Source organism: Augochlora pura, chromosome 10 (genome assembly GCF_028453695.1).
Source record: "Augochlora pura isolate Apur16 chromosome 10, APUR_v2.2.1, whole genome shotgun sequence".
NCBI lineage: Eukaryota > Metazoa > Arthropoda > Insecta > Hymenoptera > Halictidae > Augochlora > Augochlora pura.
This window is the reverse complement of record NC_135781.1, coordinates 33,510,105-33,525,434: the sequence shown is the minus strand read 5'-3', so window position 1 is coordinate 33,525,434 and position 15,330 is coordinate 33,510,105. Positions and strand designations below refer to the sequence as shown.

The following is a 15,330-nucleotide window of genomic DNA, read 5'->3' as shown; positions in this document are numbered from 1 at the left end:
ATAATTCAATTTTAATCGTTAGAATAAATACTGTCAAAATCGTAATTATATTATTTGATGTGAACATGAAGCAACGCGGAAAATGAGACACACAATTTATAGAACAGTGCGTGCCATGGTATATTGCAAGCGTATATTAGTGGCGAAGTATGTTGCGCCGTCGCGAAAGGGTTGAAAGAGACAGAGAGAGAAACGACCATTTTTCTGAGACAGCCGGCGGTTGTATTTTTCCGAAAAAAGCGTGTCGCTGCGATATTCAGGGAAGAAAACATGGGATACAACGTTTGTATGAACCCAACGATTGAGCTTAGCTTTCTACGATCTTTCGTTCCGTTTGTTTCGTCTGCTTAGAGAGAAAGAGAGATGGCGAAAGAAGGAATTAAAGGGAAAGAGAGAGAGAGGGAGAGAGAGGGATATATTATAGAGAGAGAGAGAGGCGATATCTCGGCAGAAAGAACGCAATCGCATCGGCCCTTCTTTTATACCGAGGTGACGCGATATCGAATACCTAGATTCTCGAAAGGCTTCCGTAACAATAATAACGTAGCTTACTTTTTTACGACGATCGTGTTTTTTACAAACGCTTGCCAGACGCTGAGAGGGCGCGAGCGATCGAAGAGCGCCGCGGGGGTGCACGCGCGCGTTGTTTAAGTTTCCCGCGTGACGGGGCGATCTTTCTCTCTTCTTTCGTTCATTTGATATCGCCGTCGTCGCAATCGGACAGAGAGATAGAGAGAGACGAAAAAGCAAGAGGAACGAGGAGAATGGCAACGTTGTGCGCGCTTGCTTCGTTCTGCGTCACGCGGAAGCCCGGCGCGAGCCGAATTTTCATTCACCCGTCCGCGGGTGCGCAGCTATTATACGATCGCGATAATAAACGGCAGAGGAAACGCAGTTCCAGGCACGATACCGGTGATTTCGTAGCTGCCGCGGACAACCCGGCGAGTTCTATGCTACTTTCAGTTGCACAACGAGAACAGTAGCGAGCGGAGATAGGTCACGTATTTCGACGCGACCAGGGGCTCTTTTAAGCCGTCGTTCGCTGGTTAAAACGGGTAGCGTTAATTTACGTAGGATTTCTAATGGTAAATAGAGAATCGGGCGCAAAGAAACACTTTACCGACCGGCTGGATGCACGAACGATTTTAATGGATGGCACGCCTAATTATATTATTCGTCGCTCTGAGATATATTGGCTTTACGATTGTCTAGCTGATCTTGATCCGGTTTCTTCGTTTCGTTCTGAAACGAACGCTTCGTTAACCCTTTCGGTACGAATGCCGGATATATTCGGCGTCCGGTATAAATAACAGAATTTTATTCAAGTATCTTTTAATACTAAAACTACGAGCAACACGTTTTGTTAAAAAGTATTGTCTTGGTAAGGTTATGTCAAGGTTTTTATTTAACGCTTAGAAAAATCATATAAAAGGAGGAGTTTATTGACGATATGCGTCACGGCGGAGAAAACTCTCGTACGGAAAGGGTTAATATTGTTTCTAAGGGGTCGATTTTTAAATTTTCGTTCAAAATTCCTCGAGAAAATCACTTCTCGAAATTTTCTGTAACTATCTTATTAAATGAATCTCCTGAAAATAAGTGATAAAAATTGTTAAAATTAGATTGGACAATTCTATAGAAAAATTAACGAGAAATCGCTTCGAAACTAACCCCATAGAGAAATTACGGGCAGAGAAACGTAAAATTGCGAAACCAAAGTTTCCTTATTTGGAACGTTGACGATGCAACGATTTCAAGCGATCGATTGATTTCACGAATTCCGGTGGATGCACGGTGGGTAAAGTGTTGATCGAGAACGAGTACGACAAATATTAGGGAGAGCGGGCGAGGGGACGAAGGACGAAGGTGTTATAGCGCGAGCCGTAGAAAGTATATCGTAAATCCTGCTAGTGCAGCCGGCCCGACGCTCGAGGGGCCCGGACTTTATTGTTTCTAGGACGTAAGCGAGTAGAGGTTAAGCGACATAATAGAAGTATTTATTTTTGTGACGGGTAAGCGAAGTATAATAATCGTGGTAAGATGGCGACACTAGCTTGTAAAGACTGCGTGCTGCTATAAAACGAGAAAGAAAGAGAGAAAGAAAGAGAGAAAAATAGAAAGAATGAAAGACAGAAAAATAGAAAGAAAGAAAGAAAGAAAAATGGAAAGAAAAATAGAAAGAGAAAAAACGAAAGAAAGAAAGAAAGAAAGAAAGAAAGAAAAATAGAAAGAAAGAAAGAGAACTACAAGGAAAGAAAGAAAGGGAAGACGAGCGAACGGAAAAGCGAGAAACGATAGTATTGGATCGCGCGGACGGTTTCTTGATTTTCTCCCATTCGTCCGATCGGATCGACCAGGACACACTACTACTCACGGTACCGAATTTTATTGTGATCACTGATTACGTGACACGTTGTGCGATGACTGGACCAAAGCATCCGCGCGACGAGCGACGACGACTCTCCAAATGTATTTAATCATTTCCATCACTGCCTACTTCCGATCGTAACTGTATAATAGGGTGCATCGCCTATAAACAAGACTTTAACGGTGCATCGAGAACAACACGTTCATGTCTGCCACCAGGGGTGACTAAATGCTATTCCACCGAGTGCTTATTGTCGGCGAGTCGTTACTTCGAGATACGTAAAACGGGGATACTGATGCATCCGTAATTTATCGAGGTGAGCTCAAATGGAAAGGAAAAGGAGCGGAAGAGAACGAGAGAGAACGAGAGGAAACGAGAGAAAAGGAAAAAGAACGAGAGTGAACGAGAGAAAACGACAGAGAACGAAAAAGAACGAAAAAGAACGAAAGAGAACGACAGAAAACGACAGAGAAGGGAGGACAAGAAAAACGAGAGATAAAGAGATAAAGAGAGAGAGATAGACACCAGTAAAAACCGAGATACCGGTATTTCTCCAATTTTTAGCAGCGCCTACCCTTACAATTAGAACATAAGTTTAACGTGTAAAACTGAGGCAAACGTCGGTGCTTGCCTCGCATCAACTCGATCACTACCGCATGTCTTTGAAGTTACTGGAATAAGTATAGAGAAGACAAAAGGAACGGGGTAATTGCGTTATCTAGTTATTTTCAATATCAACCAAATGTTAGATCTAGATATCGGTGACGACAAACAGGCACTTGATTCTACACGCACACACACACATCCTCCTACACTTGCGCGAGCAACACACATACACGCGGCTCTTGGTCGAGAATACTATAGATCTGACGCACAGCTTTTTAACGCGAATTATGACATAGTTATCTTCAATATAGTTGCTTTAAATGAGGAACGTTTGTAATTAACTTTTTATTTAGAAAAATATGTTCTCCCGGGGTTACATAAAATATCCGGGGGTAATGTAATATTAAATACTAAATATAATATTAAATATTAAAATTGATATTGAATATTAAAATTGATATCGAATATTAAAATTAATATTAAATAACATTAATGAAGATTATATTCTAATATTACATTTACATCAATATTACATTTGCTTAATTTTAGAGGGAAGTGACGAATTTTTGTCAATCTTTCGTCATAATATTTTCAAGTATTTTAGTATAAAAAACTGATAGAAAAACTGCTCCCTAAAATTTTTTGAAAAACTTCTAAAACACCGTGAACTGAATCGACAAAAAAAAAGAAATGTCTGCGATGAGAGAAAAATCGCATTTCTTTTATCTTTGACGCTGTGCGTTGGATTTATTCTAATCGCGACGTCGCCCACACACCAATAACCGCAACATACAGCGAATTATCTTATCTTGTAGCGTGTCTAGAACTTTACGTCGGTAAGATTCTGTATGTTAGAAGAGCATTCGCTAGTCGACGATCATCGAACAACGATCGCCGCGCGTTAAACGGAAGAAATTCTTATACGTACGTATATTTGACGTGTCACTTAGGGCGCTTTTGGAGAGAACGACGACAGAACGAGAACGACGATCCCTTAGGGAGGGAGGGAGGGAGGGGGTGGTGAGAACGGATCGCCGTCGATCGCGAGAACACGATTCAGCGGCTGGTCGCGCTCGCGCGACGGGTGTCGGAATCGCGATGATGGGGGAAAATTCGCGAGCGTAGAGAATACAATACAAATATATCACGAACAAAAAAAAAGAAGAAAGAAACTAATCCAGATGATAGAAGTTTTACCTTATTCCCGTGCAAGTCTACCGGACAAGAGTATTTTTCTGGAGTTTTTTCCAAAGGACCAGAACTCGTATTTTCTAAGGGAAATAAAAAAAAAAAATATCGAAAGCGTTCTTCTCTCTTAAGTTCATCGACGTAGACAATAAGAGGCAAATTCGAGATGACATTTGTATTTTGTCGGGCGCCGCGACGAACCGTGCCCGTGTCTGTCCCGTCTGCGTTATTGTATTGAAATAACGCGGCGAACGCGCGATCTCCGTTTTGGAAAAATTCTACGGTCGCGCGAAAAATCGCGTCTCTATAATGTCGTTATAAATTATCCGGCTGTATTGAACTGACAAAAATGCAGACATCGGCGCGGTAAAGTCGAGATTTTCATTCCGCGAATGCCAAGGAACTAGAGAGCAGCGTAGTCTTTGACGTAATTAATTGTAAATGGCGCGTGGAACAACGTGCACTTTAAAGAGAGAAAAAAAAACAGACTCGAGAAAATTGAAATCATTTTTAATCGATCAGAACTATTTTAACTCGAGCGATTCGTTGAGCAAGCAGGATGCGAAATATCGCAGCTGAAATTGTCGGGCCATAAATTATCGCGTGAACTCTTTGGAGCACGGACTATATATATAATATATATATAAATATATTTTTCATTTAGCTTGAACAAATTTCGAACACCGATATACGTAATGTCTTCGCGTCTGAGGTCAAAGATCTTTCATTATCTCGACAGAAATTATACAGGGTGAACTAAATGCAACGGGATGGTCCAGGAAGGACAAATCTAACACAAATTTTCGATATATTACGTGGAAAAAACGACGTTTGGAATATATACATAATATCTACGGCTTAGTGATATATCATACCCGACGAATTATTTCTCTGAATTATCACGGACAACGCAATGAATTAATGCTGAACCGGTTGATTTATGGCGACGAATAATTGATATTAATGGACCCCGGGAATTTTTATTTCTAGTCGAGCTGACGGATTTCTTTTTCTATAATTAGCGGCTGTTTTCACTTCGCGACGGTCATATAATCCGACCGCGTTAATAAATATTGCGCTATACATATTTGCCCACTGTTTAAACAACTAGTTATTTCATTGATTTGTTTAAAATTTCTATAATGTCCTGATTCTATAATTTTTATAATTTTCTATAATTTTCTATAATATTCTGTCGCGCGCGTTCTATAGTCGCGCTCGACATTGATTAACTGTGCTCCAAACGAGAGACCGAAGCGAACGACAAAAAAAAACGATGTTCCGTGGGGATTGGTTTGCAAAATGCACATGATATCTCGTCTACTTCGCGCGGTAGACAACAAACTTGTACTTGAAATATAGGAATTCAACAATCTACCTTATCTATACGAAATCTATCTCCTTCTCGATAGTTAGTCGCAATCTTTGTCGAAGATATTTTCGGTGGTGTCTACTAGGTGTAGCGTAACAAACTGCAGGACAGAGAGAGAGAGAGAGAGAGAGAGCAAGAGAGAGAGCGAGAAAGAGAGAGATCAAAAGGGAATTGAGCGGCAGGGATAATATAGGGCTTGATGTCCCGGTAAACAGGTGAACTTAGGGCGAGACGATGAGTGTTCCGCGAGGTCATCGAGCCATTTAAACGGGGTCAGTATCAATACTTAAGATGAATTATTTCAAATAGAACTACGGAAGATTATGGTCAGGCTGTGCATGTATGGCTGACAGATGGTCCAATCGTATAGATTACGTATTAAATAAGAGGTATACTGAGAATATTTAAATATATCTCGACTGCGTATATGGAAGACGGCGTATGAAAAATCGCGGCCACGGACAAATTGTCGCGAGACCTCTTTCCGACGAAGATCGATGCAGAGATTTACGAAGAAGAAATATCATCGACGATTCCGATCCGGGTGATCGTGGATTCGAAGCGCGGGGAAGCGACGCTTGTTATCTTACGTTTCGTAGAAAGTAAAGAGATACGTACCTGGGAACTGAAGGTGCCATAAAAACGTTTCGTTCACGCCTAGATTCGTCGAGAGGCCTCTGGATCGATCCAGGGATCGAAACGGGAGAACAGACCCCTGATTTAATTAATCCTTTGCGCTCGGGGAATTTTCAGTGACTGCTTACCGAAAGTCAAAATTTATTATTAAACTAGCGAGCGATGCTTTAAAGGAAATATAAAATGGCAGAACGTCGGAAATAATTGTTTAAATAAAATTTAACGAAAGATCGCGCCGATAAAAATGTTGCGAAACGATGGTTGTTAATATTGAAAATAATATAATTATCGGCGTCTCCGATCGGGGATATATGTCCGAGCGCAGAAGGTTAATTTACACGATTCGTTTCATCCGCAATGTCCTCGCAGTAACAATGGTTTCGTTACGATGCTAGTGATACGAAGATTGACCTAAGAGAGCAAAGTGCCAAAAAAGATACCGCGAGATCTAACGATACACAGCTCCGTAAATCGCAAATCGATCCGTTCTATATATTTTATGGGATTGTTTTGCGGGAAAGATGATAATGGAACAATAATAATAATGTGAACGTTCATCTCTATGGAACACAGAGTTTCTACTCGGAGGATTATTCTAATACGCGTATATTGAATGCGAATTATTTTGAGAGCGAATCGCGGGCGACGAGCGATTTCTCAGACACCGTATCGCAGTCGATGTCGATCAGAAGAGAAATAATAAAACAACTACGCAAACATGTTAAATATGAAGAAAAATTTAAAGCGACGAGAGACAAAGTAAGTAAAACGAAGAAGAAAAAAAAAATGAGAGAGAACAGAGAGAAAGTGGCAAAGAATATTCATATGACGTTATATTTTCGGTGTAAATCAAGTGTATATGTATAAATTCGTGGTAAAAAAAAAAAAAAAAACTACGTATATCTGGTAGCTTTAAACGTGTACCGGTGGAAGCAATCCTCTTTACAAGCAATTCGCGCCCGATTCGACGCCGAGTCGAATGATTCGGGGAAAAAAAATCAACGGAAAGTGCCCGCGACACTGTCCAGACACTCTATAGTTCTACCAACAGATTCGTCGAGTGAAACCAACCTGTTCGTACGCGTATTACGTAACACGGATCAGTGTGTTGTCCCACATGTTGTTTTTTTTTCCTTTTTCTCTGCCACGGAAGAGGACTTGTTTTCGATCGGTCTGTGCATGTAACCGGGCTAATTGTTTGAATGTTAATTGTTAAATGTTAGGATAGAGAAACCTAAGAAGAAAAAAAAATAAATAAATAAATAAAACACGCCGTTAACGGCGAGTATTTTACATAGAAGAGGAAAAACGGCGCGTTAGTGATTCCGCAAAAATGTTCTGTTCGTCGAGATGAAATATATCGATTGTTATCTATTCCCATCCTTTCGAGATTAATGTCACTTTGTTGTTTACACATATCGTTGTCGGATTTTACGTCATTGTCCAGCGTTGATTGTTCTATTAAAAAGAAAGAGAAAAAAACTTCTAACATTGAACAGAGGCGAGCGTGTCACTTTTTATTGAGCACGCGAAAGATTTCAACTAATCCCTGTTTTAATAATCGTTGTTATCGAATAACATTGAACACTACATTAACGATACAGCAATTGTATAACGTTCTCGCAATTGTTTAATTACAAGTGTACGTTTTATTTCTTTCTAGACGAATTACCGTAATAAATTTTCGTTCGTCCTTTAGAGAAACACGTTCTCGTAATTTCTTACTGCGTTAACATTTCTTGCGAGTATATAGATATACGTATAGTTTAATAACAAAGGTCGCAGACTTTCGAGCGTTTTTTAATAATCTCCTGAAACACTATAGTAAACGATGAATGAATTGTTTGGTTTTCGAGCGTTCACCCAATGCAGTCACTGCCGCTATATTTATTCGCAACGAAATTTACTTCTCGCTTTAGATAATTTTTAAGGCGCCTCGAAAAAAGGAAGCTACTATGGAACACCGTTACGTCGGATATGATTCTTGGTTGACCCCTTGATTCGAGCAACTCCAGATTTTCAAGGCGCACGGATGTATTTTTTTAGTATTGAAATCATCGTTTGAAACGCAGCGTTCGCGATTATCTAAGTCACATGGAAGCCTAAACATTGATATTATTATTATTGTAATTAGTTATTGTATCATACTTGAAAGTATGTAACTATTTTATAAATAAATAGATAATCAATGTTCACTGGTCTGCATTACTTCCTTCCAGCAAAAACTATCGGCGCGCTCTCGCGTCGAAACGAAGCCGAGAATCGTCGAAGGAAAAACCGCAGAATTTTTCTGAACAATTTTATTCTATAGTAATACATCCACCTTCGTTTCAATATGGAAACTAATAAGACATAGTATTTCTCCAAATAAAAAGACCGTAGTATATTCAGGATTAAGTCAAGTATCTTTCATAAAAATTGTGATATAATCTATACAGTTGTACAGACGTAGTTAAGATTCGTCCTTTAATTTTTTCATTAACTGCTGTCCAATGAAATCCCAGTATCGCCTTCGTATCGTATCATACTTTTCCGACAAGTCTTTACACATCTGAAGAAAATATACAAAATACAAAATGTCTATACAATTGATCGTCGAAACGTGCGAGATAAGAGCATGCTACGAGATGGAATACCTTAATAGCGTTATTTATGTGGAACAATGAATCTCGCGATTCCTCCGATATAGGTCTCTCCTGACAAATGTCTATAATGCAGGCCAACAAGTGACTACTGCGACACCCGTCCATATACAAATCCTCGCACTTTCGCCTCACTTTCTCGTTGTAACCCAAACCGCTGCTACACTTCATTAAAATTCTAAAAAGATCCATCTGTTAATCCAGTAGAACGTCGGTTCGACTGCACAGGCTTGGACAATATGCAGGTAATATATTCATTTCACTAGTGTATCCTAATTAATAATTACTTGTTACTTTATTCGAAATAAAATAAATCCAAGCCTGATACAGCATAAATAAGGAACCATCGTGAAAATTGTACCCTCTAAGATAATTCCAAGCACTTTCGTTTTCTTTCACTAGATCTATTTTATCCAAGGTATAATCAATTTCTCTATCAACTATACTCTGATCGAATTTCGTTGAATTCCATATCACGAAATACCGTTGATTCCAAGCAGAATTATTGCGTACATCCTCGTTTAGTAGTCTCTCCACATATTCCAATTCGTTATCGAATAAACTGGATTGAAGTTGGTTAGATTAATTTAATTGTACAACATGTGATACTTTCATTTACTCTATGGCTTATTCTATTCCAATATCTATCGATATACTAACTTGAATGTCTTTATACACCACTGACGGTACTGCCAGGCGTGATAATTCTTTGCGTCTTTCTTCAAAATGCCCTCTACAAATGCCAACTCTCCAGAAGTGTCTTGGAGCCGTTCAACAATAATTTTTCTATGATGCCATATTTGATAGGTCTTAGGATAATACCTTGTCAATCCGCTAATGTACTTCAGCTCGTTTTTCAAGTCCCTCCCAAGAGCCTTAAGTATCTCCCTCCTGTATTGCCATACCGTGTAATTCGCTGAATTAAGCCAGACACAGTCCGCGGTCAGCGCCAGAGCGCGCTCCGACTTTTCTCCGGACTTTAAAACTGCTCGGAAATAGTCGTAGGCGTCTTGAACTTGAAACGAACAGGAAGTATATGTAATTATTAGGAACGATGTTCAAGATACCATTACTACGAAGTGGTTATCTTTTCCAGAAACGATCGCACGCTAATCAAATAATTTGCTTTGCGTAATCGCTGAAATTCATTTCTTTGAAATCAAAGCACTACTAACCGAGTTGTAGAATCGATCTGAGGTTATGTTACTATAACATTAAACAAAATAATCAAATAGAAAAGGTAATTGGTAAACTTGTTACAGGCTAAATTGAAGCGCAATGTAGCAATAGTTCTAAACGGCTTACATTTTTCGGAATAAGCAATTGCAACAATTGGATGGGGCCCGTCATCCTGCGGCACTGGAGTCACGTCCCTCCATTCTTCCCGGTCCTTGTACAATATCCAGTTTACATCGTCAGGTACATCGCTACAGTTCGATTCCTCTTCGGAACTGTCTCCCATTTCCTTACTTGTTAAATATTATTATTTACTACCGACAAAAATAAGCTCCTCCAACTCCACCTCACTTTACTATTATCTTCGAAACCTTGTTAATTCTACCAGCGACCATCTGGCGGCGGATTCTACGAACTAAACCACTCCTACGAGAAGACTGCATCCACAAAAGAATAATGTAATGTTTAATATTTTAAAGTGTAAACGAATTTAATGTGGACGCAGAAATGTTCAGTAAACATTTCTGCATTTGTACCTTTTAATAAAAATTTATTTACTATTAAACGATAGAAGAAAAATTAATATTTCTGGTAGGCGTGATAAATCCTTGCCTCATTTACCGTAAGAAGCTATGGAAATAGCGGCACAAATCATTTGCTGCAGAAAATGTTCGTACAGCGCCGTTCCGTGCAGTGACGAAATTCTCAAACTAGTGAAGAACATTGTCGATAGCACAGACTTGTGATATCTAGGAAACAATTATTAATACAAATTTGGAAATTTTTAATTTGCGTATCTCTGTTTATTTAAATAAACAGATATCTCAGATTTGTTAGGGTGACAAAATAAAATCATTGCTGAACTATCCATAAAAATTTCACATCGTATTTTTCCACTACATGTTTCATAAATATTATTTCTATGATTTCAATTTCCTTATTTAAATTTTCATTGCTTCTATATTAATATTTAGCAGTCGTAGTAGAAATGAAATATACAGAATAGTCTGTTCTTGCTAACGTGTCCATTTTTCGTGTACTATCGATAATACTGATACTTGAACTATACCAGACGAGGTATAGCAGTATTATATCGTCACCTAAAAATAGGATTTTGGTTTTGCAAACCTGTGCCTTATTAAAATGTCTGAAGAATATTTGAAGAAACGTACAATTTGTTTTCTGTTACTTGGATTGCTATTTTATTTTATAATTCTTTATTAAACTATTTTAACCAGACTTTTGCGAACAACGCGAACGCAATGGAATTTAATAAATAACTGTTTAAACATAAACACGATTTTTTATTCGTAGGCAATAATATTATTAATTTTCTATATTATATGTTCGAATGGAAGAATTTTTAGAAATACTATTCCGAGGTGACTTTTTTATTTTCGAGGGAGCAAATCAGAGCTGGTAGAACGCATCTTATGGTAGATTAGCTGCAGGTCGAAAGTAAGAACGTAAATATACTGAAAATATAAAAATAGCGATCATCTGCTCGAAGAAGCGAGTGTTCAGTCTAAAGGATTTCCTATAAATGATTTTTCAGTGTCATCCTGAGGAAACGTTATATTTCTGAGAGAGCAAACTGCGGCTAGAAAAACATACTTTCTGGTAGATCATTTACTATTTAACAATAATTACGAAAAAGTATTAAAAATCTAAAGATATCGATCATCTGTAGCAAAGAAGCAAGCGTCGATCCAAGAGATTTTTTAATTAACAAACGCGATTTACAAATTAAAGCTGAAAAAGCGATATTTTATTACCGATAAATTGTAATTTTATTTAACAAGCACACACTTTTATTTAACAAGATAAAGAAACATCGATCTTCTGTTAAAAAAAAAAACGAGAATTTCGATTAAAAAGCGTTCCATAGAAACGAACAATATTCTGTAAATTATTTACACAACGGAGCAAGATTCTAATTTAAAATTTTGTCGACTTATGGGTTCGACGAACCTCCCCAGGAGTTCTAGGGTTAAGCGATGTGGCACGTGTATTTTTGACTTGTGGCAGTTTAACGCTATTTCAGTAACCAAGCGTCAACTCCTACGACCCGCACCTCGGTTCCTCGCCACCACCCTCTATCGCTCTTTGTTTCCCTCCGCGATAAATATTTTTCTTTCGATGCCTCGAAAAATGTTCCACGTGAAATATACTAGTCAGATCCTGCGAGACCCTGCGTTAACTCTTTGCTGACCGCCAGCCACTGTGTCTGCTTTTTACCAGTAATACATTATCTATTATCGAGGTTGAAGCGTCAGCTTCTACTAGCCTAAGCTTCTATATTATTAAATATATTTTTAAAATATTTATGAAACAAATAAGATAGAAATAAAATGAATTAGGTGATATAAATATTGTTTAATACTATGAAAATATATGAATGCTATAGTTTGTAGCTTTAGTTGTTTTATAATAATAGAAACTGATTAATATAGAAAGCATTTTTACAAAGTTTGATTTAATATTTCTATAAAATATAAAAGTATATTATTTCGCTTAGATAAAATATAAATAAAATAATATAATATTATGACAAATTGTGTGCAAAGATCTGAGCCGAAACAAAGCCAGTGTTAAGGAAAAGTTAACCACCGAATATCCAATTAGTGTCACCACTCCTCGTCCAATTAATAATCCACACGCTTCCAAATCAAATTAACAAAAAACGATCCACAAAAATGCTTCCGTTCGTTTTCTATTTATCACGGAAGATTTCGTAATAATTTCACGGTACGCTCGAACCGCGAGATCCGTGAACGATAGATCATCTCGACGGGTCCGCTCGTGTTTCGAAGTTTATCGTTTCGAGCGATCGGGAAAAGAAATCGTCGACGACGGCGGAACAGATATTGTCTCGGCCCGGTGTTAACCCAGTTGGCAGTTTCGCGTGCAAAGGGTTATCTTACGCTCGCGTCGCCTTTCATTTAATTCCGTGCATGACGATCGCGTTCTCTGGAAAACGCGCGCGCCCGTGCCTCGTCACAAAGCTCTGCACAGCTCCCCGTTCTTACTTTCTCTTTGTCCAGGCCGACGCGACGGTAATTGAGAAAAAAGACCCGGCGCGCACGGACGTTCTGCTGCAACTAATGCTGCCATTTTTAAGAACCGTGCTTCACCCCCCGTTTCGGCTCGTTTTCATTCCGGAACCGTTTTTATTCAATTATGTCGCCAATTATCTTCCGCCGCTTTGCTGACCTGTGAAACTATCTTTTAATTGGAAATTCAATGTTTTATTTTTTATGTGATTCACAGAGCCTGTTTGGTGGATTATATATATTTAGGTTAGGTTTGCGATATTTATTCTATATTATATATTCCATATATTATACACTCTCTATACATGATATATCTTCTGCCATCAAAGCTTAATTACTAAACTCTACATTAAATATTCCACATTTATCCAGAGCTGATTTTTCGACAACAGCAACCTGAAATTTCGATTTAAAAAATAAGCGACATAACCTTGAAATAATCATTTCGCCGACTTCTATATAGTTCGATTGCCCCGAATTTGAATGTTTTTTGCTCTTGGCACTAACAGAGGAAACTCGTTGATCAATTTAGACATCGATCAGCCTACGTCCAAAGGCAGTGCTCGGCAAACTAAAAGCCGCGTTTCCAGATAGAGTGTGACATAATTGCATTGCCATCCCCATCGTATCCATGGGGTTTGATCGCAATAGGTAAGCCTTAATTTAGTGTCTTGTCGACGAGGAGTCGCACGGATAACGTTAACCGAATGAAAAGGGATCAGTACCAAGGTTCCAGGGAGCAGAGTGATCGATAAAGACCCGTACTACGAATTTCCGTGCCTCTGTGACAAATATCGAGGCTCGAAATTTCGAGAAAGGAAAATGTCACAAGAATCGAGAATGTCAAAAGAATTGCCGAGAATCGAATTACCGAACACGAGAACTGAATTATCGAGAAGAAATCAATTTCTGTTTAAACCACGACTTTTAATTATTTCGAGATTTCATTGTATTTATGTTATATATAATTTTAACAGTTTTCAATTTTGACACCATTTTTTAGCAGTTACAACAATTATAACCTCTCTGTCTATAATCTTCTACAAAGGAAACTTATACTTTTCGAAGGGCTATAATTGCACTGAGAAGAGCAAAGGATAAATTATTTATAATATAAACATGAAATCAGTGCAAGTAATATAATCTCAGACAAATTCGTGTACAATAAAAATAAAAATAAAATAAAATATAGCTACGTAAAATAACATTAAAGTTGAATTATTTTTTTTATTATCTTAGTCCACGCGAAGGGGGTAACAATCATCCCATTAACCAAACTCCGAAACGTATAAAATATTAACGACCCCGCTCGACATCGATTAGGGCATTTAATTAAGACAGTTCCAAGCCGGCGCGAAATCTGGCGCGTTTTAATTGGGTGACACGTGTCATCCGTGTGTTGAACAGCGACAGTAAAATTAGCGCGTCTAAAGCATCGCATAAGACGAAAGGATCCATTAACCGCGCAAACAAAGGAGAAGTTTTAGCAGCCAACCGAACAAAGAGACCCCGGCGCACGACGAAGACGTCCGACCTCCTTCTTCTCCACCTCCATCTCCACCTACATCTCCACCTCCTCCACCTTCTCCTCCTTTAAACGGTCGACGCTCTGGAATCTTTTAAAGTTTCGCGAGGGCAGTAAAAGTGATCTATCGAATCTCGTATTAAAAGAGACAATCTATCTTTCGGTGGAGTGATTTTTCGCTGGAAATCCGCCGGCACGCTTTCGACTTTCCCGGAAAAACGAGCCACGGATTCTCGTCCGCGGCTGCCATTTCTCACTGTGGCACGTTTAGGAAAAAGACGTCGGGGATCGTACTCGGAACCATTAGCTCATCCTATTGGTCACGCTGTGCCACGAATTCTAGCCGAACATTTTTTTAGCTGAACGGGTTCCTCAAATTTGAGTCATCGCAGGTTCAGACGAAATTTTTCCAGAAATATTACTTTATAATTTTATTTCTGGACATTTTTCCTTTGGACATTTTTTTTAGCAGAAAACCTTCCTCAAATTAGAGCCATCGGGGGCTCGGACGAAATTGTTGCAGAAATTCTACTTCATAATTTTATTCGTCACTTCGAGGAACGATGACGTGAAAAAGCTTTGAAAACCCACCCCTTTTCATTTCTCGCTATAATTTCAATCCATATAATTCCGAAAATTTATTACAAATAAAATTGACTACCGCGCCAACTGTTTCGACACTTCGGATATTCGAAAAAGCATGGGTGGTCCGTCGATTCGTGGCGCGGCACGTCGAACAAGTGTCCATAAAAATATATCGCGCG

At 38.7% G+C, this 15,330-nt stretch overlaps 1 protein-coding gene across 1 annotated transcript; it reads right to left on the bottom strand.

Annotated features, from left to right (window-relative positions):
• Nucleotides 1-8,461: 8,461 nt before the first annotated feature.
• Nucleotides 8,462-10,382, bottom strand: Fnta (farnesyl transferase alpha). The gene is made up of 5 exons (XM_078192029.1): nt 10,118-10,382; nt 9,473-9,827; nt 9,174-9,374; nt 8,807-8,990; nt 8,462-8,721 (listed from the first exon to the last, which is right to left on the bottom strand). The coding sequence occupies exons 1-5, from the start codon at nt 10,272-10,274 to the stop codon at nt 8,623-8,625; spliced, it is 996 nt and encodes a 331-aa protein (XP_078048155.1). The 5' UTR covers nt 10,275-10,382; the 3' UTR covers nt 8,462-8,622.
• Between the last annotated feature and the right edge of the window lie 4,948 nt (nt 10,383-15,330).